This window comes from Choloepus didactylus, chromosome 3, assembly GCF_015220235.1.
Source record: "Choloepus didactylus isolate mChoDid1 chromosome 3, mChoDid1.pri, whole genome shotgun sequence".
Taxonomy (NCBI): Eukaryota; Metazoa; Chordata; class Mammalia; order Pilosa; family Megalonychidae; genus Choloepus; species Choloepus didactylus.
The window spans coordinates 206,504,350-206,530,805 of NC_051309.1; the positions used below are offsets into that span (position 1 = coordinate 206,504,350).

General features: G+C 37.1%; 1 protein-coding gene across 2 annotated transcripts in view; it reads left to right on the forward strand.

The window, feature by feature from the left end:
* Window positions 1–26,456, forward strand: part of MTMR7 (myotubularin related protein 7) — a 96,034-nt gene that overhangs the window by 24,775 nt on the left and 44,803 nt on the right. The window contains exons 2-5 of one of the 2 annotated variants that reach the window (XM_037831229.1): window positions 2,026–2,148; window positions 3,337–3,488; window positions 10,756–10,913; window positions 22,796–22,924. In XM_037831229.1, coding sequence (XP_037687157.1) covers window positions 2,120–2,148; window positions 3,337–3,488; window positions 10,756–10,913; window positions 22,796–22,924 — 468 coding nt within the window. In that variant the 5' untranslated portion in view covers window positions 2,026–2,119. Of the gene's footprint in view, window positions 1–2,025; window positions 2,149–3,325; window positions 3,489–10,755; window positions 10,914–22,795; window positions 22,925–26,456 lie in introns of both variants that reach the window. The other variant, XM_037831228.1, reaches the window with a different exon arrangement.

Sequence of the window (26,456 nt, forward strand, 5' to 3'; positions counted from 1 at the left end):
GGAGGAAATGGCTGAAAAATTACGATAAAGAACATTGAATTGCTCTCTCCACCTGGTGGCTACTGGTGCCCATCCCACATTCTCACTGCAGGCTGCTGTGGGCTTCAGCCCCAGGCCAACTCGCTGGTGACAGAAAGGGACACAGAATTCCTCTTCCTCAAGAGCAGGATTGGCATGGCCAAACACTGATCATGGCTCTTGATTAGCGAATTTGGATTGTTAGGGCCTGGTTCTGAGGGCAGCCATTGTTTCAACCATTCCCAGACAGGGGTGGTGGTGGTGGAGATCTAAGATGCAGTACTTTCTCAGGGCTGTGGGCGACAGTTAGCCAAAGGGCTGCATTTGCTGGGAAGACCAGGAAAGCTCAGCTTTGGGAGCCATTGGAGAAGCTCTTGGCCCCCTTCCTGATCCCCTCCCCAGGGCACCTTGGAGCTGGTCTGCACCCCCTTCATGGGTTCCTAGCCCTGTTTGGCTGGGAAAACTGACTCGGGAAAGTCCTCTCCACCATGCTCCTCCTCCCAGAATCTGCTTTCCAGGCAAAAGCAACTTGAGACAATGAAAGTTCACTACCAAAGTAAATCTCAAATACATAATTTTGCACCATGTTTCCTGTATTCACCTTTGCTGGAGATCTGGCAAGTTAGGGGCACTGGTGTTGAACAAACATAGAGGTTCCCAAGGCCTCAGGAATTTCACAAGCATCACAGAGTAAATTGCATGACTGAAAATTATTCAAAATACCAAATTCATCATTTACCTCAGTGGATCCCTGGAAAATCAAGGCTAATTGGGAAGAAGTGGGATGGGACACTCAAGAGCTATTCCTGGAAGGCCAGTTTGGTTCTGTGGGCACAGAAGAGACTGACGTGGTGGAATGCCATGTGTGCTGTTTGCTCTTGGCTGCCCGAGGAGTGTTCATTTCATCTAAGGTTTCTGTGAGGCTTCCCTGGAGCAGATGAGAAGTTTGAGGCTCTCCCAAACTATTTCAGGACCACAGCTTCCATGTTAGACAAAGGAATGGAGCAAATAGGATTCGGTAGTTCCTAAACGGCCTCTTGGAAACAAATTTCCAATCCAGATTTGAGGGATGAGGATTGAGTTAGTGTTTGTCTGCAGCTGGTTGATGCTTGGCAGTTGCAGCATTGCTGAGCCCTGTGGTCAGTATAGGAATGTTGACCTGGCGACTGTGGTGGCTGTGCCTTATTAGCGTCCTCAACTGCTTCAGTTTTCACTTGCCCTGTAGGGATTATCTTGCTGTTTCTATTATATTTCATACTGGAATGATCTCAGTGCATATATCCTTGAATTTGTTCTGCGTGTAAGAGATGTCTGCTCAATAACAATGGTTTCTAGAAAGCTCTTTTAACAGTTTGAATTTTAGCTGAGTGATGAGAATTCCGTTTTTTAGAGAGATTTTATTACAAGTTATTCTAAATGAATTTCTGTTGCAAATGAATATGTAGGTCTTAATTTAGTAGGTATTCCTTTTAAACATGTGGAATGTTTCTCAGATATTTTTTCTCCCACCTGTACACGTGTGTTGCCTACCAGTTGATATAAAAGCAAACAGCCTTGAAGCCATTTGTACTGAGAAGCCCATAGGAAAATGTGTTTTTTCTTTTCATGGAACATAATTCACACATAGTTATTGTATAAACTGTAAACTTAGAACGTCAATGTATAAACACTCTGCCTTAAATTAGAAATTTTATACAATTACGTTGAAATTAATATGCTGACTGTTTCAAATCCAGAGAGAATATTGTTGAAAAACAAGATCTATAAATCTTTTGTGGTACATTTAAGGACATCTTTTAGTAATTGGTGAATTTTTTTATCTTTTGATATGCAGAAGCATATTCTGAGATCTAATTAATTTTAGGGGGGTAGATTTTGGCTTTTATGATTGGAGAAATTCTCAAAATAATATTTTGGAGTAAATATGAGATTATCTACATATTCTTTATTTAGTTTTGTCAGTCGCTCTTTTGCTTTACTCTTTTTCCATCAAACTGATATCTCTAGGTTGAAAACGTCCGCTTGGCAGATCGAGTATCTTCTAAGAAAGCAGCGCTAGGCACTTTGTATTTGACGGCTACTCACGTCATATTCGTGGAAAATGCTCCTGACACAAGAAAAGAAACATGGGTATGTTTTCCTTATTTTTGGCTTTTTGGCTTTACATGTATTTTATGTTTGAAATAAAAAATTTTGATTCTCATTCTTTTTATTTGTCCTCAGGGCAAGGTGGGTAGGCTTTTGGCATTCAGGCGTTTAGAATATTGATTCTGGAATGTGTGCTTTGCACAGAGTCAAATCTACTTGATCTCTTTATGCATTTTAAACTTCAATTATTTGAACATCATCAAAGAGAGATTTTAAAATGGCCAGAAAATACAAGTGTTTCATGTTACAGCCATCAAGTAGAGATCCAATAATATCAGTATTTACGAAGACTATTTATGATGTACTTTAGAATTGATTAGTCAGTTCTAGGATCCTGTAATACAGGCCATTTAGACATTAGACGTTTTCTGCTTTTCTAACAATTAAAAATAAGATGGAGAAAAGGAAAAGAAAAGATAGGAAAAGCTTCATCAAGCATTTGTGATACTTCATAATGGGACCATTAAATATTTCTTATTTTTTAAGCAACCCAACCATGACATTGTGACTGAAACCAAAATCCCAGAAACTGCAGATTTTCCCTTTTCCATGCCTTTTAGACATGGTTTATGTTTTTAGCAGAAGGCAGCAGGCATCACATAGCAGAGAAGAAATTTAAAGAATGAAGTGCTGGTCTTGAGGACTGAGCAGAGACCCTCCTAAAATGCCAGAGCAGTGTTCTTTGGCATGATTTCCTTTAAGATAAATATCTTCTGACCACCATCAGCTCAGAAAACAAGAATCCCAAGTTGCTGTTGAACTTGAGCATTCCATGTGGAAATAAGGAGCATGGTGGCACCTCCCAGCGGAGCCATCTCTAACATTTGTTGATTGCAATGGTTTATTTTACTAACTTCTCATGACCTTATTTAATTTTAGCTATTAAGTATATTCAACATTTGGCTACGAAAGTATTCCCTTACCTGGACTTGTGCAGAAATATATCCAAATAGGTTAGCCTGGATATCGGAGAGCCTGGTACTGAAAGATAAAATTACCCCAAATGTCCCTGGTTTTGTCACCTGAGTGCAAGTGTTGAGCTAGCTAAAGGTTGGGGAGTGTTTCTCATCTATCTATGTAGCTTGAAGGCTTGTGTTACTCTTTGTCATATTTATCAGTTATTTGTGTGCAGTTTATCTACATCAGCTTTTGGTTTTAGATTCTTCACAGTCAGATTTCCACCATTGAGAAGCAGGCAACAACCACTTCTGGATGCCCTCTGCTTATTCGCTGCAAGAACTTTCAAATAGTACAACTCGTCATACCCCAGGAAAGAGATTGCCACGACGTGTACATCTCTCTGATACGCCTTGCAAGGCCAGGTAGGGCAGGGAAATTCTGCATTTAAAATGGAGCCACTCCTAAGAAATTCACAAATGATGTTCAAGAAAGTTTTACAGTGGTTAGGAATTATAGTGATACAGGATGTAGTGACACAGTTGAAGCCAGTGATCACCTATTGTACTTTCTTGTTTTGTAGAGGCTTTCTCTGAGTTATCTAATATATGGGCCTCTGTCATGAATTTTATTATTCACTTTATCTCAGTGGGTGTTATAGTGTATTCTCCTTCAGGGTGAAATCACCTTAAAATTATGTCCTTCTGACACTATGGTTATCAAGCCAACTTGAAAGAGGCCTAAGAAAAAACTGGAAAATTATTTTGTATGGAGAACATTGTTATCAAACATGTCTAGTGCAGATTTCCGCACTTTGGGGCTTTTAAGATTTGGCCTCTATTGCTTTTTGATAGTAATCTATGTTTCCCAAGGTTGATGCAACATCAGTGAATGGCTATATTGGTTCTCCTAAACAAAACCTCTTAAGTATTGTGGGAAGAATATTTGAAAAGTATTTGAAAAATTTGACAAGTATGTTCTTTCTTGCAATTTCTTGTTATATACCTCATCTTGGTATCTTCAGATTTATGGATCAAAGTTCACTTCTACAGAAGTGTTTCTCATCTATTTGTGTGACTTGTGTGAGTTTTGGTATTCTTTTGTTTAAAGGAAACATACATCTAAATTTCTTGGGAGAATACAGTGAAAAGAGATCATTTATACAAAAATAATATGTGTTACAAAGAAGTCATTAACGGAAATAGAATATATGCTTATTGTTTGCCAAATGGTTTTTGATTCAGAACAAGAATTTTGATTATAAACTTTTCAAGGCCTTTGGTTGAGTCCTACCTTTCTTATGTGACCATATCATTTATGGATAGCTAAGAGTTAAAGTTATTTAATGAAAGCGATCCCAGGGGGCTATCAAAATCTGATAATTTTGACATTACTTTGCTCCCCTTTCAAGGCAGCTGGTTTAGGCTTTTTCATCTCAGTGTTGAAAAGAACCAGAGAGTAAACCAAAAAAGCAGTTGAACTTTTTAGAGGGTGCACTATAATTGGAACAGAAGTTCTGGGAAGATGTATGTTAGCTTGCATGCGGTAGAGAATGAGAGGAGAATTGTGTGCCAGCAAATCCTGTGTCACTGATTAATGGATGTGCTCTGACCGGATTAATGGGATTTAGCAGTAGCCCAGAGAACTGGGAAAATGCTGAGCAGCTAGAAGAGGGAGTACAGTGGCGTGAGGGCTGTGGCCCCTGATGGCGGGGAAAGCCGGGGCTTTCCCTGGGAGAATCTCGAGGGAGGAAATCACCATGTTCTCCCACTTTTTAAAATAAATATTTTTTCTTAAAGTTGATGTTTCCCAAGTTAGGTATCAGATGTAGCCAGAGACCTTCCATTTGCAAAAATGGAAACCTTAGTAATTAATTGAATTAATGAGGGTTTAAGAGTCACTTGCATTTTGATACGTTGGAATTAGAAATGCCAGTTTGCATTAAACATGTTACTTTAATAAGTGTGGGAAGATGAATTAGAAACCAAGCATTTTAACATTCAAGGCAATGCTAAAATCAGGACACCTTAAAGGCTGTACTTTGTAACCATTTGGAACCATGGTTTTGAATCTGGTGGTGGTGGAGAAAGGAGAAGGGGTCAGGGTACTGAAACAGTGTTTTTCAACCGGGAAACTCGACTGGGGTGGCTTATCAGAACCATCCGAGGATCTTTTACAAAATACTCACACCTTCACCCTCTTCGTGTGTTATCAGTATAGGGTGTGTGTGTGTGTTTGTGGTGGTCAGTGAGGAAAATATATTTTGAATTCTAGTGTACAACATTGCACTCCCTGGTTGTTCTGGTTAGTCACCGACACCAATCACATGTTTTCAGTATCCCCTAATGGTCGAAGCTAACTGCAGGGTCTTGTGTAGAATTTCCTTCCTTCCTTCCTTCCTTCCTTCCTTCCTCCATCCCTCCCTTCCTCCCTTCCTTTTTCTTTCTCTCTCTCTTTCTATCTTTCTTCTTCTTCTTCTTTTTTTTTTTTTAACTAAGATCTGTTTGGGAGTCCATTTAAGTCAAAACTTATGAAGGAGCTATTTCAAAGCTCTTGAGCTTCTCTTTTTGCTGAATTAGGATAAAAGTAAATAAGGGTAAAATCAATTTACTAAAAAACTTGAGGTATTTCATTGGTTTGCTTTTTGTATGAACAAAAATTGGTAAGAATTGGTCACAGACTATAAAAGATCCCAGTAAAAAAAAAAATAATGTGGACAAATTCACATTCAATAAGCTTTTTACTTCTTAGTAACAAAATAACTTTGGTTGAAATGAAGATTGTGGCCCAAATGAGAAAATAAGTTAACCCCAAAGATCCAATGTACTAATAAGAATATAAAATATTCTGACTAAAAGACCCTGTTTCTCAGAGTTTATGTTGTTTCTCTTCTCCCTCCTCAAATTCGCCTCCTGCTGCTTATTTTTGTGTCAATTATCTTTCCCTCTTTAGTGTTTGTGGGTCCTTCAGCATTGAAACTGTTTCTTTTATCTTCCCATTTTTACTAAACTACAATTTTTTCACTTCGTCTTAGTCCCTTTTTCTTCTGAATGTTTATTATGGTTTTTAAAATCTCAATGATTGATGTAGTTTCAGTTGCTCGATTTGTAACTTTTTTCAGTCCTTATCTGTTATGCTGTTTAAATAATTCTTGAAGTGGTAATTTCTTTTGAATTGATGATACTGATCTCAGTCTAGTAGCCAGTTTCTACTAAGTGTTAGCTTTGGCTGTCCTAAAGTTTAATTCAAGCACTTGCTTGTTTAAAATAGACAGCCAAAGTGAAGCAACTTCGTAATTTTTATTTTAAATATGCAAAGAGTGCTCAAATATGCAAAGTCAATAATAGCTGTGTTATCTTTTTACCCCTCTGAATAGTCTTTCAACTGTATTTAAGTTGTCTGAGCTCAGGAGGGAATCTGGAGCAATATAGCTTTCAGTAGTTACTTTGGGTTCCGAAAACCCCACATTTGTGTGTCCTTCTGATGACTGTCCGTAACTTTTTCCTTCTCTTCCCCACCCTTTGCATTCTGCTGTGCTGATTCATGTTTGTTTTTCCTTTAGTTTTTTTAAAAGTATTTCTGATTTTCATATTAAATTCCCTTTTGTTTCTCCCAGTTAGGCTACACTGAAAGGGAATTCCCACATATTTTTTTTTCCTGGATATGCTGTTTCCATAACTTTAACCTGATACTTGGGAAATAGCTACATCATAATACTTTTCTTTCTTCCCTAATCGTACTGTATCTTTCTTTTATTTTGGCAGAATGAACCCCCTTTTCTTATTACTGTAGGGAAGGAGCAAAGATTGGGTGCAGACACAGGTATATTTGTAGGCTGGGTGGCTCAAAGTTGAAAAAGTTCCTACTTGATGGCTTGTATTATCTCCAGGAAATAGAAAATGGGATTATCTGAGGGTGAGGTAGGTAATGAGTGCAGAAGGCGTTGATCCGATTGTCGTGACATGTGCTTCCCTATACGAAACACGTGAACATCAGTGTGAACATAAAATAAGTCAAAATGTACAGCCCTATGCTTGGGTTGAACTTATGTGCTGTCTACTTAGTCCTGAAACACTGATTTGGCTTTCCTAGAGACATAGCCAAAATGCTAATTGCTCTTAATTTAACTTCTTTAGTAGTTTAGAAATTGTCATTTTACTTTCTGAATCGAAAGTGTTCAAGTAAGCCTATGTTTAGCTAGTTACATGATTTAAATAGGTAAGTGAAGTAAATACTAGAATTATTTCCAAATAATTCTTTCTGAATTAGTTTTTAAAATTAAAGAGGCACGTTCAGTTTACTCTCATAGTCCAAAACTTGTTGATTATTGGCTTCTTATTTCAGGAGCTCTCGTGCCCGCCTAGAAAGAGGCCATTTGGGTTGAAGCCTGTAGTGCACCTTCCCGTGAAACCTGCAGGTCGCTAACAACAAAAGCCGTTTTATGTTGGATGTGTTGCCCCAGACTTTGTGATCTGAAAAGCCAGTGCAATGTTTAACATGTCTGTTTTTAAAGCGGTGAAAAACCAGCTGAGGGATATGACCTTTCTAAAGCAACCAAATATTTTCTGTCTCAGTTCAGATTCTATGAAGACTAGAGATTTCTCTAGCCCTAGGGTTTTTTTGTTTTGTTTTTAAAACTTATCTCTCTGCTGATTGCTAGGAATTCTGCTATATATTTTGCAGGAGATGGAGATGAGGGGATCAGAACATTGTGAGATGGAAAATATTCAGTAAAATTTATATCTGTAAACTTACATCTCCTTTCCTGGAATTCTTAACAAGACTGGGCTTTGGCAGATAAAAATGTAGGTTTCCCTGCCTTCGTGCTGTATTTTACTTAAATTGGGCCTGAGGAATGGTCGATCGTCCTTTTCCTTAAAAATTTTCTGAAAGAAGAAATTTCACAATTTCAGTGACAACCCATCCAAAAGGTCTCTCAATTTAAGAATGATCTTCTTAATGCCTGTTATAAATTATTCTTGGTGTAATTTATGTGCAGACTCATTACCTCTTCCCAGAAGAAGCAGGTCATCAGCTCATATGCATTAAACCGTCAGTAGTCATGTACTGTTTTTCTTCTTCTACCTTCAAACCTATTTGTAAATGTTTGCAAATACTTACAAATGGAATTTAACATCCATTTTTTCTCCATATTCATTAGCTCTTCTTTCAATGGGGAAACTGAGGCTTTCTCAAGAGGTTCTTTTGGCAATTTAAGCCAAGTGCATTTGTGGTTGATATTACAATATCAGATGCCTGAGTCATGAAAATGGTACTTAGAGATGGAAAAGACGTGTCAGTGTTGAGCCAACTGCTCCCAAAACATAGTCTTAACTTTAAATGCCCTCTGCCCAATTAGCAAGATTACAAGAAACTTTTCACTGATGGCATCTACTCTGTTTGTATGCACGCACCGTATATAGGCACTTTCATACTTGTTCGAATAGCATTTTCAGTTTTGAAGTTTAGAGCTGTGACATTAAGAGAGACTGAAATAGAACATAATTTATTTCACAGTAACATTGGCTCTTATTTACTAGAGAGCACACGTCTAACGAAAAGATCTGGTACTTAAAACACAATCGCTCCCTTTCTTCTCCCATGTAGATGAGCTATCTCAGAAGCAACCAAAACAATTTTGAAATGGAGTTTTGATCTCAGGCTGTCTGTGTATTAAATCCTTCACAAGCCCTCCAAATATATACATCTTAGAGCATTTAAATTCTTGATGCTGAATGCCATCAGCAGATGAAGGAAAAAATGGGGGACCTAAGGAAACTGTGAGGAGAAAAAATCTGTTGGATAGAAACAAAGATTAGGAGAATGGAAGAAGGAAAGAAAAGATACTAAGGAGGTCCACCTGGGGAGAAGAAAGAAGGATCTGCCCTGGGGGAGCAGTGTGGCTAGTCTATGTTAAATCCCAAGCTTTACTAGCTGTGAGACCCTGGGAATGTTCTTCAGCCCCCATCCCCCATGAATTTCTCATAGGTAAAATGAGGACCATAATGAGCCTACCCCACAGGGCTGATTGGGTGATTCCGTGGGTTAATACAGCTAATTAGAATCCAATTTGGAATGAAACAAGAGCTGAGGGAGTGTTCTGATTTACTAATGCTTTCGTTATGTGAAATACCAGAAATGGATTGGCTTTTATAAAGGGGGTTTATTTGGTTACAAAGTTACAGTCTTAAGGCCATAAAGTGTCCAAAGTAAGGCATCAACAACAGGGTACCTTTGCTGAAGGATGGTCAATGGCATCCGGAAAACTTGTTAGTTGGGAAGGCACGTGGCTGACATCTGCTTGCACCCAGGTTGTGTTTCAAAATGGCATTCTCCAAAATATGTGTCAGCTTCTAACAGCTGTCTTCAAAATGTGTCTTTCAGCAGCAAGCTCCTTCTATCGGAGCTCTTATATAGTGCTCTAGTAAACTAATCAAGGCCCACGCTGAATGGGCAGGGCCACACCTCCATGGAAATTAATCAGAGTTATCACCTATAGTTGGGTGGGTCACATCTCCATGGAAACAACCTAATCCAAAGGTTCCAACCTAATCAACACTAATATATCTGCCCCACAAGATTGCATCAAAGAACATGGCTCTTTCTGGGGGACATAATATAGCCAAACAGACACAGGGAGTATCAGGCATTATTATTACCATCAAAAATGTTCAGATCTGCACTGACCAGTAAGATAGCCATTGGCCTCTTGTGACTGTTGAGTGCCTGAAGTGTGGCTAGTCTGAACGGAGATGCGCTGTTAGTGCAAAATACACACAATTTCAGACAGTGCAAAACAAAAAATACAAGATATTTGTTAATAAGTTTCATATTGTGTACTTGAAATGATATTTAGGATATGTTGAGTTACATAAAATATTCTATTCATGTTAAATTCACTGTTTCTTTTGACTTTCTTAATGTGGCTATTAGAGCATTTAAAATTACATACGTGGCAGCATTATATTTCTGTTGGACAGCGCCAGCCTGGAGGTTTCCTTTGAAATGGCAAGATCTTCTTGGGGAGGGGGCCTGATGTGTAAAAGGTGATATGTACGGACCGTGACACCTTGGCAGAATTAAAAGGTGACTTTTGTCATACATCCTTAAACTTGTAACTTGTGACCAGGGTGCCATGCATTATGAATTGATATTTTTGTGAATCCTATAAATATATGAGTAGCACAATTATATCTATGTAACTGTTAAAAGTTCTAGTATTTTTCAATGCAAAGATTTAGTAAATTCCATACTTTTAAAAGTTCTATTATTTCTTCTTTTTTAATACTGTGACATTATAGTTGTTGCAGTGGCCTGGGTGGGTCTTTGTCTACCTCTGAGAGGACACCCCACATCCAAGCTTGATATAAATCTTTCTTTGTAAACAAATTGAATTTTGATGTCTGTTGAATACATTGGTTCTTAATTTTTATGCTACATATTTTACGTAGTTTCTGGGAAATATATTTGCTTTTAAGACACACAGTGGAGAAAGCCCTGTTTTCTGAAAGGGAAGAAGCTCTTGCCGGGTCTGTCTGTCTGTCTGGAGGTCTTCTTGTCAGTTATGGGAGGAGGTGGGTAACCTGCCCACAGGCCTCTTGGTGAACTCCAGCAAGGACAGAAGACTTTTGGAGCGATTTGGTTCCAGCTTTGACTTAGCTTGCTTTGTCCATGTTCTCCCTTCTCTTGCAGTGAAATACGAGGAGTTGTACTGCTTTTCATTCAACCCCAAGCTGGACAAAGAAGAACGAGAACAAGGCTGGATGTTGATCAATCTCAATGAAGAATATAAGCGAATGGGCCTCCCCAACAATTACTGGCAGCTCAGTGATGTGAATCGAGACTACAGAGTGAGTGGAGACCATTGAGTAGAAATCCAAATACCTAATCCTCATGAAATCCTGATTGTAGATGACTTCGCATTTACATTTGATTTATCTCCTTTAGTTTTCATAGCTCTTGGTAGATACAAATGCATGAAGTTCCAAGTCTCTCTTGGTTATCGCCAACTATATTTCCCCCCTGCACCTAGATTCAGAATGTTTGCTCAGGGTGATCTTAGAGACCATCTCCCCTGCTCCCTTCCTTTAATGGCTGCAAAAACAGAAATGCAGAGAGGCTGAGCAGTGCACTCCATGGCCTGGCAGCTGGTGGGAGAAGTCAGCCCAGGGCCTCCTTCTCCCATCATGTCTTTTTATAGTGCAGTGAGTGATTAGTGGGGAAGGCAGAGACTGATGGCCGTTTGGCACCAGCTTGTCTGTGCACTTGCTGGAACTCTTGATTGGTACACAAGGTCACCAAGACGCTTCCCTAGAGAAAATGTGAAGAAATGTGTCTACACTTACAGGAAGGAGTAAGGGGAAGAAGGAAAGCAGGAGTGACAAAATCAGTCCCACATTCCCAGTAATGATGGGCTTACAGAAAGGTGTGGCTTCACTATTAATTTTTAAATACTTTAAATAATAAAAGTAATGTAAGAATATTACAGAGAGTTGGGAAAGAGAATAAAACACAGCAAAACACCCACTGTCCCATTGCCTGACTCTTAGTATTATCTTTTAAAACTTTGCTTCATTTTTTTCCCTCATTTCCACAGTTTGATAACTATTTTCTTATACAGGTCATGCATATTCATTATTGAAAATTGGAAAATACAGGGGAAAACAATTTTAAAATAACCTAACAATGCCATATCCAGAGCTAATCACTGTTAATATGTTTGGGGTAGAATGTTCCAGAATTTTAATATATACATATATATCAATTTTTATGTATACACATGTACATATACCCACACAAATATACATAGCAAGAATGGAATCATACTACATATGTTCTATGTTCTGCTTTTCTTCACTGAGCATACTGTGAATATTTTCCCATCTATAAATATATTTTACAATATCATCTATAAACATTGCATAATATTATATACTGTGGCTATATCAAACTCTATCTAATTAGTCTACAATTTTTAGATATTTAGATTATCGTTATATTTTATGATTTTAAATAACAGTGAGAACATCTTGGTAGCAAAATCTTTGCCTACATTTTTTTTTTTCCTTTTTCATTTTTATTGGGATTGTTCAGATACCATACAATTATCCAAAGATCCAAAGTGTACAATCACTTGCCTCTGGGTACCCTCATACAGCTGTGCATCCATCACCACACTTAATTTTTGTTCAATTTTTAGAAACTTTTCATTACTCCAGACAAGAAATAAAGTGAAAGATGAAAAAAGAAAAAGAGAAAAGGAAACTCGAATCCTCCCCTATCCCTAACCAACCCCCCTCCATTGTTGACTCATAGTGTTGGTATAGTACATTTGTTATTGTTTATGAAAAAATATTGAAATACTATTAACTGTAGTATATAGTTTGCAATAGATGTATGTTTCTTCGCTATATGCTCCTCTATTATTAACTTCTAATTGTATTGTCATACATTTGTTCTGGTTCATGGAAGCAATTTCTAGTATTTGTACAGTTGATTGTGGACATTGCCCACCATAGGATTCAGTTTTATACATTCCCGTCTGTTGACCTCCAACTTTCCTTCTGGTGACATGTATGACTCTGAGCTTCCCCTTTCCACCTCATTCACACACCATTCAGCACTGTTAGTTATTCTCACATCTTGCTACCGACATGTCTGTTCATTTCCAAACATTTAAGTTCATCCTAGTTGAACATTCTGCTCATACTAAGCAACTGCTCCCCATTCTTAAGCCTCGTCCTGTATCTTGGTACCTTATATTTCATGTCTTTGAGTTTACATATTATAATTAGTTCCTATCAGTGAGACCCTGCAATAATTGTCCTTATGTGTCTGGCCTATTTCTCTCAGTATATTGCCCTCAAGGTTTTGTCATCAACCCATTTTTTTTTTTTTTTGTTTGGTTTTGTTCACTCACCATACATTCCATCCTAAGTAAATAATTGATGGTTCTCTGTATGGTCATATATTTATGTGTTCACCACCTTCACCACTATCTATATAAGGGCATCTGCATTTCTTCCACAAGGCAGGAGGAAGAGTCAAAGAAGGTAGAGAGGCAAAAGAAAGAGGAAAAAAAATGACAGCTAGGAAGCAGCAAAAGGAAAAATAACCTTAAATCAAAGTAGAGTAAAGAATCAGACAATACCACCAATGTCAAGTGTCTAACATGCCTCCCCTATCCCCACCTCTTATCTGCATTCACCTTGGTATATCACCCTTGTTACATTAAAGGAAGCATAATACAATGATTCTGTTAGTTACAGTGTCCAGTTTATGTTGATTGCATCCCTCCCCCAATGCCTCCCCATTTTTAACACCTTGCAAGATTGATATTTGCTTGTTCTCCCTCATAAAAGAACATATTTGTACATTTTATCACAATTGTTGAACACTCTAGATTTCACTAAGTTACACAGTCCCATTCTTTATCTTTCGTCCTTTCTTCTGGTGTCTCACATGCTCCCAACCTTCCTCTCTCAACCGTATTCATAGTTATCTTTGTACTTACATTGCTGTGCTACCATCTCCCAAAATTGTGTTCCAAGCTATGCACTCCTGTCTTCTATCACCCTGTAGTGCTCCCTTTAGTATTTCCTGTAGGGCGGGTGTCTTGTTCACAAAGTCTCTCATTGTCTGTTTGTCAGAAAATATTTTGAGCTCTCCCTCATATTTGAAGGACAGCTTTGCTGGATATAGGATTCTTGGTTGGCGGTTTTTCTCTTTCAGTATTTTAAATATATCACACCACTTCCTTCTTGCCTCCATGGTTTCTGCTGAGAGATCTGCATATAGTCTTATTAAGCTTCCTTTGTATGTAATGGATCGCTTTTCTCTTGCTGCTTTCAGAATTCTCTCTGTCTTTGACATTTGGTAATCTGATTATTAAGTGTCTTGGTGTAGGCCTATTTAGATCTCTTCTGTTTGGAGTATGCTGCGCTTCTTGGATCTGTAATATTTTGTCTTTCATAAGAGATGGGAAATTTTCATTAATTATTTCCTCTATTATTGCTTCTGCCCCTTTTCCCTTCTCTTCTCCTTCTGGGACACCAATGATACATACATTATTGTACTTTGTTTCATCCTTGAGTTCCCAGAGATGTTGCTCATATTTTTTCATTCTTTTCTCCATCTGCTCCTTTGCGTGTAGGCTTTCAGGTGTTTTGTTCTCCAGTTCTTGAGTGTTTTCTTCTGCCTCTTGAGATCTGCTGTTGTATGTTTCCATTGTGTCTTTCATCTCTTGTGTTGTGCCCTTTATTTCCATAGATTCTACTAGTTGTTTTTTTGAACTTTTGATTTCTGCCGTATATATGCCCAGGGCTTCCTTTACAGCCTCTATCTCTTTTGCAATATCTTCTCTAAACTTTTTGAATTGATTTAGCATTAGTTGTTTAAATTCCTGTATCTCAGTTGAAGTGTACGTTTGTTCCTTTGACTGGGCCGTAACTTTGTTTTTCTTAGTGTAGGTTGTAATTTTCTGTTGTCTAGGCATGGTTTCCTTGGTTATCCCTTTGCCTACATTTTAAATTATTTTTTGAGATAAATTTCTGAAGGTGGAATTTATGTGTCAAAATGTTTACACAAATTTTTGTACACGTTGTCAAAAAGAACCTCAGAAAGTTTATATATTATAAATTGGTAAATTTATATAAATTCTCAGCGGTTGTATATGAGAATACTTGATTCCTTGTACCCTCACCAGTAAAGAGTTAAATTTTTAAAAAAATTCTTTTGACAACTTGATAGTAGAAAAAGTGATTTCTCATTTTAATTTAATGCCTATGACTTGAATTCTTCAATTTTAACTCTTTATGTGCTTACTGACCATTTGTATCTTGTTTCCTATTAATTGACCATCACATATTTTGAATCCTGATTATTTTATTAACCTTACCATAGGGAATTCCTGTGCTGCTATATAGTATTCATAGCAAAATTAAATGACTATATGTATAATATTCTATCAAATGAATGCACCATAATGTACTTAAGTATTTTCCTATTATTAGACATTTAGGTTGCTCATAATTTTTTGCTGTATGAATAGTCCTGGGAGTAACATCTTTGTACATATGACTTCCCTCATATTTTGATTTGCAAGAATAAATTTCCAGAATCTACCAAAATGCTTAAAGGGCTTAAGTTTTTTTTTTGTTTCCTTTGTTTAACTTCAAGCAGATAGGCTATTGATGTTTTTGTTTTTGATCAGTATTTGGTTGTTAATTTTTTCCCCTTGTATTGTAACCAGTGCATGTAGCCTGTAGGATTAGGATGTTGGGGAATTTTTGAAGATTCATGTTTTCATAAAATGCTCAGTATTTGATTAATTTTTATAGACGTTTGGAGGGTTTCAGGAAAGATGTATATTCTCCATTAGTTGAGAATGAAATTCTATATCTATCTAAATTGCATTTTTTATATTATTTTGGTTTTTTGCTCAGTTCAGTTCTGTCAGAGGTATGTGAAAAATCTCCCATTATGATTGTTGAATAGACATTTTCTCCTTACATTTTGAAAAGTGTTTGCTTTCTACATTGTGAAACTCTGCTGTTTAGTACGTAGTGGCTTAGGACATCTTCTCTATGTTGTTCTCTTTATCAGTGTCAAATACTGTTTTTTTCTCTGCATGCTTTTAATGTTGAATTCTATTTTGTATGACTCTATTTCTTTTTGTCAGATTTTGTCTAGTAGAGCTCTATTTATCCTCAACCTTTGTTTATGATTTCCTTGTCTTTTTAAAATTGGATATGGCTAGATTTTGTTTTTTATTCAATCTGAAAATCTCTTTTGGTTGAAATTAATACCTATGATGTTTTCTAGATGTTGTGTTTTGTGTATTCTGTTATTCATGTTTTTTCCCTCCTTCGTATCTATAGATTTATGTAGATATCACATATGTGTATATATATATATAGGATAGTTTTTCCATGTGTTTTCTTATAATTATTTTGGAAGTACACATCCCGTTGCTTTTCTGTGATTATCCTTCATTTTAAAAAATATTTTTATTGTGTAACATGCCACACCAAAAGCTTTGAAGAATAATGGAATGAATAGCAACAACCTCCTGCAGCATGTTAGAACTGGTGTCTCCAATACTGTTAAATCTCCCTAATGTTCCCTCCAGACTGTCTCCTGCTCAGACTGTCTCCTGCTCAAGCACTGCCAGCTGCGGTTTAGTGTTTTCATTCCCTTGCTTTTATTTATAGAGTTCCTTCAATTGTAAATATTCATATACATCATTATTTTGCATGTTTCTGTGCTTTCTGTACATGGCATCATGCCTTATGTAGTCTTCTGATACGTGACTTTTCACTCCACATTGTGTTTGTGAGATTCATTTCATTTAACAAACCTGTATATAATAGATACCACACGCCAGGCACTGTTTTAAAATCTTGAGAAATGTTAGCCATCCTATGAGGTAGATATTGTTATTGTCCCCTGTTAACCAATGGGGGAACTTAGGCATAGAGAGATTAAGTAAATGTTCAAGGCATAAAGAGGTTAGGGTAGATATATACCTCTAATTCATTCATTCTTCACCATTGTGTTGTATTGCATTTTGCAAATATGCTGTTGTTTAGAACAATGCATTCATTCTTTCATTTTCCTTTTTTTTTTTTTTTTTTTATCTTGCTATTACAAATAAAGCTGTTAACTGGCTTTTTCTTTTTTGTTCAAAGATTTTAATTTTTTTTTCTCATTCAGAGATTTTATAATTATTTATTTAGTTAGTTAGCTAGCTGGTTAGTTAATTAACTGGCTTTTATGTGTCTTGTGGTATGTTGTGAGTGTCTACCTAGGAGTAGAATTTCTGGGTTAGAGGATATATGGATTTTAGCTTTATTGGATATTGCTCAATTTTTTTCCAAAGTGTTTGCATGGATTTACAGACCTACTAGCAGGGTATAAGAGTCCTCATTAATCCACAAGCTCATCACAGTTGGTGTTTTATACACACACACACACACACACACACACACACACACACACACACACACACATACCTGGCAGTATCACTTCTGGAAATGTATTCTATGGATTTAATATTAAGCACACACACAATAATGTACAAGGTTATTCATTGAAGTAATGTTTGTAGTAGCAAATATTAGAAGAAACTCAAATTTCTTTAGTAGGGGACCAGTTAAATAATTTTTGGTCTATCCATAAAATTAAATTAGTGTGTAGCCATAAAGAGAAGTGAGGAAGCTTTCTATGTATTGATAAGGAAAAATTGCTAAAATACATTAATAGATTCCTAGAAGAATGCACAGTATAATGAATACTAAAAATAAAAGGGAGACAAATATTGTGTATTTATATGTGTTTGTAATTTGCCCAAGAGTGATTAATAGGGAGTAGATAGGAATGGAGTAGACAGGAGACAAGGATGAGTGTGAGATTTCACCTTATAGGCCTTTTTATTGTTTCATTTCTATACCCATTTATTGTCAATGACAAAATTAAATTTTAGAAAATGCCAGTCTCTTGGATGTGGTATAGTATCTCAATGTGGTTTTATTTGCATTGCCCTCATCACTAGTGAAATGTGTTTATTGGCCAGTTGACTCCTCTGAATTGCCTGTTCATAATTTCTGCCCATTTTTCTATACGTTTATTTATCTTTTTCTTATTCATTTGTAGAAGTTCTTTATACACTTCAGATAATAATCTGTTATTTATAGTGTGTTGCAAATAGCTCCTTTCAGTTGTTGATTTTCTAGCATGTCTTTTGATCCTCAGAAATTTTGATTTGTCAGTCTTGCTTATCATGTTTCCTGTTTTATCATATTGCTAAAAAAAACTTTCTCTTCTGCCCGAGTTCACTAGGATATTCTTCTATATTTTCTTTTTAAGGTTTTAAAGTCTTTTTTCACATCTATATGTTTAATCTACCTGTAGTTTTTTGTGTTTGGGGAGGTGATGGATAGCTAATTGTCTCACTAATTTTTAGTGGTGGTTTTGCCACAGATCAATATGTCATATTCATGTCAGTCTATTTCTGAGCTTTTTGTTATATTCCACTGGTCTGCTTGCTAACACTTCTGCTAAATTGATGCTGTATAAATTCCATAATTACATTTTTATTAATTATGATTATTATAGCTTTATAATAAACCTTGATATTCTGCAGGCCAGGTGCTTCACATCATTCTTTAGGAATTTCTTGCAATTTTTGGCTCTTTGCATTTCTGTGTAAATCAAACAATAAGCTTGTTAGATTTAATGAAAAATTCCACTAGGACTTTTATTGAAAGGGTATTGAATGTATAGCTATTTATGATGGAGTGGACGCTTTCATGATACTGAATCTTTTTTGCAATCACACTTAAATTTTGACAACCAAAGCCTTTCACTGTAAATGGACATTTGGGACTTTTTGGGCTCAATCATTTATAATGTATCTGTCTAATGTAGTTGGAGTAGTTCGTTCTGCTAAGTCAAACTTTGCAGTGATTTTTTATCCTTACTGAAAAAAAGGAAAATCCATGTTTAGTAAAGAAAATTGGGTGGATTTAAAAAAAAATATATGACACATCCTTGGGTGAGGAAGAAAATGAAGCTGGACCACATATTGTGGAGTAATATTTTCTTGAAAACACAAGTTCTGCCTAGTTTTGACAAAATCTCCTTCTGGAGTTAGCACCATAAAAATGACTCATATTTGGTCACTTGAGCTTCTGTATTGCACAGACTGCAAACAGTTACTCAGCATTGCTTTTCAAAAGTAACACACAGCAAAACAAAACTAACAATCAATAAATTGTGTTGAAACAGAAAAGGTAAAAACTTGGGGAATTTTCTGATTTTATAAATGTCACTGAAATAGGGGATATTTGTTTGTTGCTAACTTAGAAATACTTTGAAAATGTTGTTCTTTCAGAAAATTGCTGACTGGTGGTCCATTGAGAGGGTTATATCCTCATCCATTCCTTTTGTTTTTAACCCTGTGGTTGAGAAAAAATTTAATTTTTCATCTCTTATTTTATAAGAATTATCTTATTTTTTCTTGTAAGTCCTTTGAGGTAGGCAGGGCAGATGGTGTCATCTGGTGAAGAGGAAGCATTTGCACATAGTGGCAAGGATGGCAGACACAGAGTTCAAAAACATAGACGCCAGGACCTGTTCTGCCATTTTCCATTCGAGAGGACTTGGAGAGGCTAAATTATTGTTGCTATCATCATTTCTATCATCACCACTATTATTCTTGTCAAAAGAGCCTTGTCTGTGGTAATCTAATACTCTAAGCTAAGATTTCCTTGAAATTGTCTTTATTTAAATCAAGTAATTGACATTCATTGCTAGGTTAAAATTTTAATGTTTCTTTAGGAATAAATTTTAAAGTATAATCCAAACCAGAAAGTCTTTCTCTTTTTAAAGGCTTGTTCATTTTAATTTCTTTATAGCCATATTTTATGTATTATTTATTATTCTATTTATGTATAAATCATTTTATGCTGCTTATACCATGTTTCTTCTTTCTATTACATCATAAATTCCTTGAGATAAATTTTAAGACTTAAATGTTTAAGAAGAAGGTTGTCTATGTAGATATATCTCAATTCCTGACAACTAATTCTTACTCCGAAGTGCTTAATTGAGGTCTGACTGAGACCTCTTGGATGGCATTGGAGATGGATACTACCTGGCAATAGTAAAAACAAATTTACTGGAAGGTTACAATAGGATCAACAAAGGTCAGTTTGCCTGAGAATGTGACATTCTCAAGACCAACATTTCTGTATTAGTGGCTAACACGCTCCCGGCACAAAGTGGGTATTAAAGAAAAGCTTATTGAATAACCAAATGAATTACTAAAAAAGATCCCTCTTGGCATGGCCCAACCAAGACTTGTGAGCACTTGGCAAACTAATTTGTTTGGTGGAGGACAAGGAGAATCTGTTTCCTTATTAACAAAAAAAAAAAAAAAAAAAATAGGCAGAAATGATTAGCTTAGTAATGTACTTTTCTTTGGCTAAGGCAGAGCCATTGTTAGGAAAAATCTGGAGAAAAGGCTTTTTCTCTGTTTCTGAACTTCTTGTTTTCTCTCTGAATTTTCTTATGGGATTTTCTGAACAAGACAAAATTTGGGGAGGAACATTGAGGAGTTTCAAAATATGGTGGCATAAATTGCACTGTGCCACCCATTATTCATTGTCAGAATTTTGACTACAACTGCATTCACTTGCTGCAAAAAATGACAGTGTTGGTTGCTATCTAAGGTTGAAAATTTCCTCTTGCAAGTGTTGTCTACTTTGATGAAAGCAGGACAAATTTACATTTTGCCAGCTGAGTAAGGAGTTAAGCTGCATCCGGTTATACAACCAGAGTTAACCGGCACTGTAAGACTGACCTTTTCCAAAGATGTTTTAGCTTCTCTTTCGAGTTCTCCATGCAAGTACCTCTCAGAACCCCTCTATATTGAAGTTCTGAGCCATGAAGTCTTTTCCCACAGACCCAGTGCTCTGGGAAAAGCAGGAATCCCTCTCATTGGTGTTGAGTTCCTAGGGGGAGACCACGACAGCAGTGCAAGCCTGATCACTGTTGGCTCAGCTCGGGCTGTTGATCTCTTGTTCCTTGCACAAGCCACAGAACTCTACCCTCTTCAGTTCTAAGAGTGGACATCCTGGTAGTCTTAGAGGGAAAGAGGCTGTCTTTCCTGAGGCTCTCCTTGTGAAGAAAGACGACCTTGTGAAGCAATTAGTTTCCTGTTTAGGTTTGGGGCAAAGCATATCCAGGAGAGTGGGCACTGGGTGTTTATCTTCTCTCTTGGTCCCATATTAGATATGATGGTACATGCAAGAGCCACAGCCTGAGCCAAGCTGAGAATTTTTTTGGGCTTGGCCTGGCAGAAACTCCAGAGTTCGTGGTTCAATTCTTGCTACTCAAGGTGCCATATGTAATAAGCATATTGAGAAATCTCACTTATTATTTATTTATTCTGATTTCACTCAATCATAAATTACTTTGCAATTCCTTAGTGTTGCTTTAGGGGAGAAAGTAGGTAATCCCCAGCTGGTGGAAAACCTGCCTACTCCCTTTTTAAAAAAATGTTATTTTAAGAAAATGTTATAAGCCTGGTGCAATGACTGCATGTCTCTTGAATGTCAGACAAGCAGGTGTGGTCTGTGTAGAAATGTTCTAGCTGTCTGACTTAAAGGAGATTCAGATACCATATTTGCATGGGGAAGGAAGTGCCGTGTCTTGTAGCAGTAATTCCAGTAAAAGCTCTCTGGGTCCAACAACGAGGTTGCTACCACCTTCAGAGTGGCAGTGCCAGAAACCAGGTTAAACTCTATGGTACTCTTCTTTCCTAAAATATCTTTGGTGGAGTCCTGAAATTACAGTTTGGGTCTGTGACGTTCACTTGTGGGGCCCATTTATCTCCTGCTTGGTGTTGTCATCAGTCTGCTAACAAAGACAAGGGAGGCAGGCAGAGTAGGACATCATCACAAAACAACTTATAAGAGCTTTAGAGGCGTGGATCTTGCTTGGGGTAGGTTTTTATTCTGTTCAATCCCATCTTCCAGAGTGGTAAGGGTGGGCTGAGGTGGTTACGGGATATGCAGATAAAGCTTGTCCATGATCACTGTGCCTACTTGAGGATTCTCTTGATATCCCTAGAAAATTCCTGATTTCTAGAAAATAAGTGGTGGTTCTCCATAGCCCAGAAAATGGAATGATCTTTACACTGCAAAAAAGACAAAAGCCTGATTTACTGATGTCAAAACTAAATATGTGTTGAGCAATGACAACATCACCTACCACTGTTGCTGCCGCTAACATTTCTGTCAGACCTCATGGTTTCCGAAGTGCTCTGCCAGGGGTGTTATCTGACATGATAGATAATATTTATTGCTGTCATATTGGTTTCAGAGATTAGATTAACCAAAATGCTCAGTGTAGTTTGGCTTCCCCAAGGTCATAAAGTTGGTAAATCGGGGTCAGGTTCTAAACCCCTGGTCTCTGACTAAATCATAAGATCATTTCAAGGAGCTAGAGTTTACACTGTGGTAATCACTGCCAGGGTTGCCCAGAGAGAGAAGATGATTCCTTACTACTTATAAAAACAACATAGAAGAAACAAAAATAAAGCTGTTAAATTGTATGGTATTGATTATAAGCACAGGAGAATGCTACATGAGCTAGAAGGTGAGAGAAGGCTTGACCTTGGGTTGGGCCTTGAAGAATGGATGGGATTTGGAAAGAGAGACGTGAGAGGTGTTCAGGGAGAGCAACAACTTGACTGACAGCTCAGGGGTAGGAAAGGACATGGCATGTGCCAAGGACAGTAAGGGGACCCAGGAGTTAACTTTTAGGAAAATTGGCTCCTAGTATCAGGCAATAAACTAGTGTATTTCAATCAACTACAGGCGGCTAACGTTTTCTCACTTTCCGGGACACAGAATTGCAATTTGTCCCTTTTTTGATGAAAGAAATGCTCAACTGTTCTGCCTTGCACGAAGAGACCTTAGAAGGGACAGTGCAGAAGAAAGGACACTAAGGGGTATCTTGTTTTTTCCTTCACTGTTATTCCACAGAATCAGCAGTACTTCATCTCCCCCTGAATTGGCTTTTTGTTTCCTCAAAATAGCCTCTTCTGGAACCTGCTTAGGAAAATTTAAGAATGCCACCTATAAGTATGGTGAAATGGAATTTTTTATGGCAGTCCTCAAAACATTACCAGATTGCCTAAAAAGTCCCCTTGTATTTCCTGTGACAGGTCTGTGACTCTTACCCTACGGAACTGTATGTTCCCAAATCGGCCACAGCACACATCATCGTGGGGAGTTCCAAATTCCGCAGTAGACGGCGATTTCCTGCCCTTTCATACTACTATAAAGATAACCACGTAAGTCTCAAGGCATGCTTTTGTTTTATGCTTTGCTTTTCTTGTTTGAGCATAAACACATTTTCTAGCTGCTTTCCGGTGTGTATCTGTGCGCACTTGCATTTTGAAAGTATGTGGGTATTGCCATGTATGGTATGACACAATACCCTTAGGCTTAAATCTGTATCTCGTGTAGGAGTTGACCTTCCATGTCTGACAGTAAAGTAATGGGATAGTTTCAGGAAGACCTAAATTTATTCATCCAGGTGAGTACTCTTGGAAATGGTCACGTTGGAAGGCTCCGTGCTTATTCAAATGGTGCTGGAGATCTTTTTTTGAATGCCTGTTTTAGAACAGCCCCTGAAGACCGTGGCCCATTTTCCTCCTCCTCGTTCTTTTTGTGGCACCTACTTATCAGTATCCTTAGGGTAAGAAATTTTTGCTTATGGCAAGTGGATTTTAAGAAAAATATTAATTGTAAAAGCTAGAATTAGGTTCATTTGCAACTAACAGGGACCCCAACTCACAGTGACTTACACAGAATAGAACTTTATTTTCTCTGACATAAAAGTCTGAAGGTGGGCCGCCCAGGCTGGGTGTCCTGGCTCTGCCCCACTCAGCCTGCAGGGACCCATACATCTTCCAGTTTTCTCTTCTGCCATCCCGAGTGCTTGGCTCTCATCCATGGGTATAAGAGAGACTTTATCACCCGCCATCACCTCCATGCACCAGGCAGCAGGTGAAGGAGGGACCAACAGTGCCAAGTGAGACAGATGTGTGTGTGAGTGTGTGTGTGTCTGCCTGTGCGTGCAGCCCACGGGTAGAGCAGGGTCTGCATCAAAGTCACATTCAAAAGGAGGCTTCCAAAAAATTTTGAGCAATACCAGTTTCCACAGTGTAAACATCTAGCCTTCTGTATTTCCCACTTTGAAGGAAAATATTCATTTAGTGGTATAAGTTCTTTTAAATGAAAGGTTACACATTTCTTATATTTTTATTATACTCACCACTTTGGATGTTTTCTTAGCTCTCACATGGGGTCTAAAGAAGATAAGTGTTTTACTAATATGTCCTATTATTTGACTCCAACTGTATTTCACACTACACAGAACTGGAGCAGTGGTTAGAGGCAAAGAATGATGTGAATTTCCTCTTATTTTTAAATAAGGAAATGATTATGGATATGGAATCTCATGATGTTTTACTTGAACTGAGAATCCCAGTGACATTTATGTTCTTTGTAGCTTCAGTTAATAAAGAAGGGAAGAAAGAAAAGAACCTAGAAGAGGAGAAAAGATCTTTTATTGTTGTGTCAGAAATTCAGAGATGGGAATGGGGAGGGTACTTAAAAAGTGAGTGTCGTACCTGTCTTACTTTCTCTTTCCTTCTGTTTTAATATTCTTGAGAAAAGGGAATCATTTTCACATGTGCATCAGTGTGAGTATTATAAAGGCCAAGTGTGTTGTGTCTCAGAATAGGGTAGAGTTTTTGTCAGTTAGACTCCAGAGGCCTGCTTCTTTCCTTACTGACTTCAAACCCTCAGATCTGCCTCCTTCCTTTGCTTTACCTCCAGGCCCCCAAATGAGCTCACTCAGAAATCAGTTATAGTTTATGATAATTTATTTTCTGTATTTAAGATTTCAAAGCAGGTTATATTTTTAGTTCTTCTTACAAGGTGCAAAATAGAGATGTGTTTCTGAGCATTGCTAAGTGGTCTATTTACTTCAGGAACTCCTTAGCACACATGCTTACATGTCTCCATCCCTATGAGCTAAAAACCTGTACCACAGTAGAATAATTATCAAACTTGTGTTTTATAACAATTTTTGCCTTTTAATATCAAAATTAATTGTGTAAATGCTTCTGATTTGACTAGGGCTTTTTACAGAGAGAATTATTATTACTGAATGTGGAGTTCTGAGCTTAAATGGAAGTCACGTGAAATACCAGTGCAGCTTTTCTTGATATCATCGTTCATCAAAACCCACACATAAAAAAATCAACAGATACAAATTACACAAATTTGCCTCTTTTTAATTTTCTTTTGTGACTTTAGACATTTTAGACTCCAGTATGTATTCTTATCCCAATATAAATTTTGCTTGTAAGAATACCACATTTTGTAGTTAAAATACCATTTCCCACATAATCATTACCAAAGGAACACTTAAGTTTTTAATGATGAGATGACTTGGCTAATGTTGGGTAGTGGGAATTAGTGATTAGATTAAGAGAAGCTTAAAATGTGTCATTTCATGAACCTGAAGCCCTGTAGAGGATCCTCTGATATAAATCCCCTGCTGATGATGCAAAATTCCCTTTGGATTAGCTCTTATTATACATGGATTGTATAGATTCATCCAGACTTCCATTGGTATTTCAAAATATTAACTGCTTTGCTGGTCACAGTTACAGACATATAAACATCATCTGTGTTTGGAAGCCTGTGAATTAGAATAGCCTTAGAATTGCAGTATCCTTTGTTCTTTCTTATTCAGTTGGTTAAAAAAAAAAAAAAAAAAGCAGTTTTGCTTTAAATTGTGCACAGCATAGTCTCCCAAACTCACAGTACAACTCTCTGGGAAATAAAACTCTGGAAGATTTCCAATGAATAAATTTTCATTAAGAAAAATACAAACTTTCTTGCCCTCTTTTTATGCCTAATATTTATTGAAACTTACTATGTGTTAAGCACAGTTCTAGGAGTATTATGTACCTTATCACACCTAGTAGTTTGGGTATTACATCCCCATTTTATGGATGAGCCCCTGATGTTCAAAAGGCGTAAGTAAATTGTCTAAGATCATAAAGTGAGTGAGCAAAACTGGAATTACTGGGATTAAAAGCCAGGTCTTCTGTATGATGCATCCTAATGCTGTATCATGCTGCCTGACTTATTTCTTCACAGAGGGTGCAATATTATATTGGTTAAGAATCCAGGCTCAGGAAATATTCTGCCTGAATTCAAATCCTGGTTTCTCCAGTTACTAGCTGTGTGGTCTTGAGCAAGTTACTTAACATCTCTGTGCCCTGGCCTCCTCATCTAGAAAATGGCGTAAATAAATAGATTTAATCTTGGAAAGATTAAATTAAAGCACATATAAAGTTCTTATTCTAGTGCCTATAATATAATAAGCATTTTTAAAAAGTGGGCTATTTTAATTACTACAATTGTAATAAATGAGAGGCTCTTCTGGCACTTTACCACTGAGGCGTTTTGTCTCTGCTCTCAGGTTGTAGAGGTGAATAAGAAATGCTGTCAGTAACATATTGGTAATGCTAGTTCTCCCTCAGCAGTCTGACCATCCAGGGTATATTAGGATGCACAAGAGCACTCAGAGACTACTTTCTGCTCTATACAAAATTGAAAACTATATGTTAGCCATTACAGAGTCAATGAGGAATTCCATTGGTAGCATGTCTATACATTAAGAAGAAAATGTAACTACAAAATACTAAAATAGAGTCTGCTTAGCATATCGAGTTCAATTTATTGACCATATTTCATAGTGTAACTGTTCTGGCTTAACCCCTCACTTAAAACTGCTCCCAA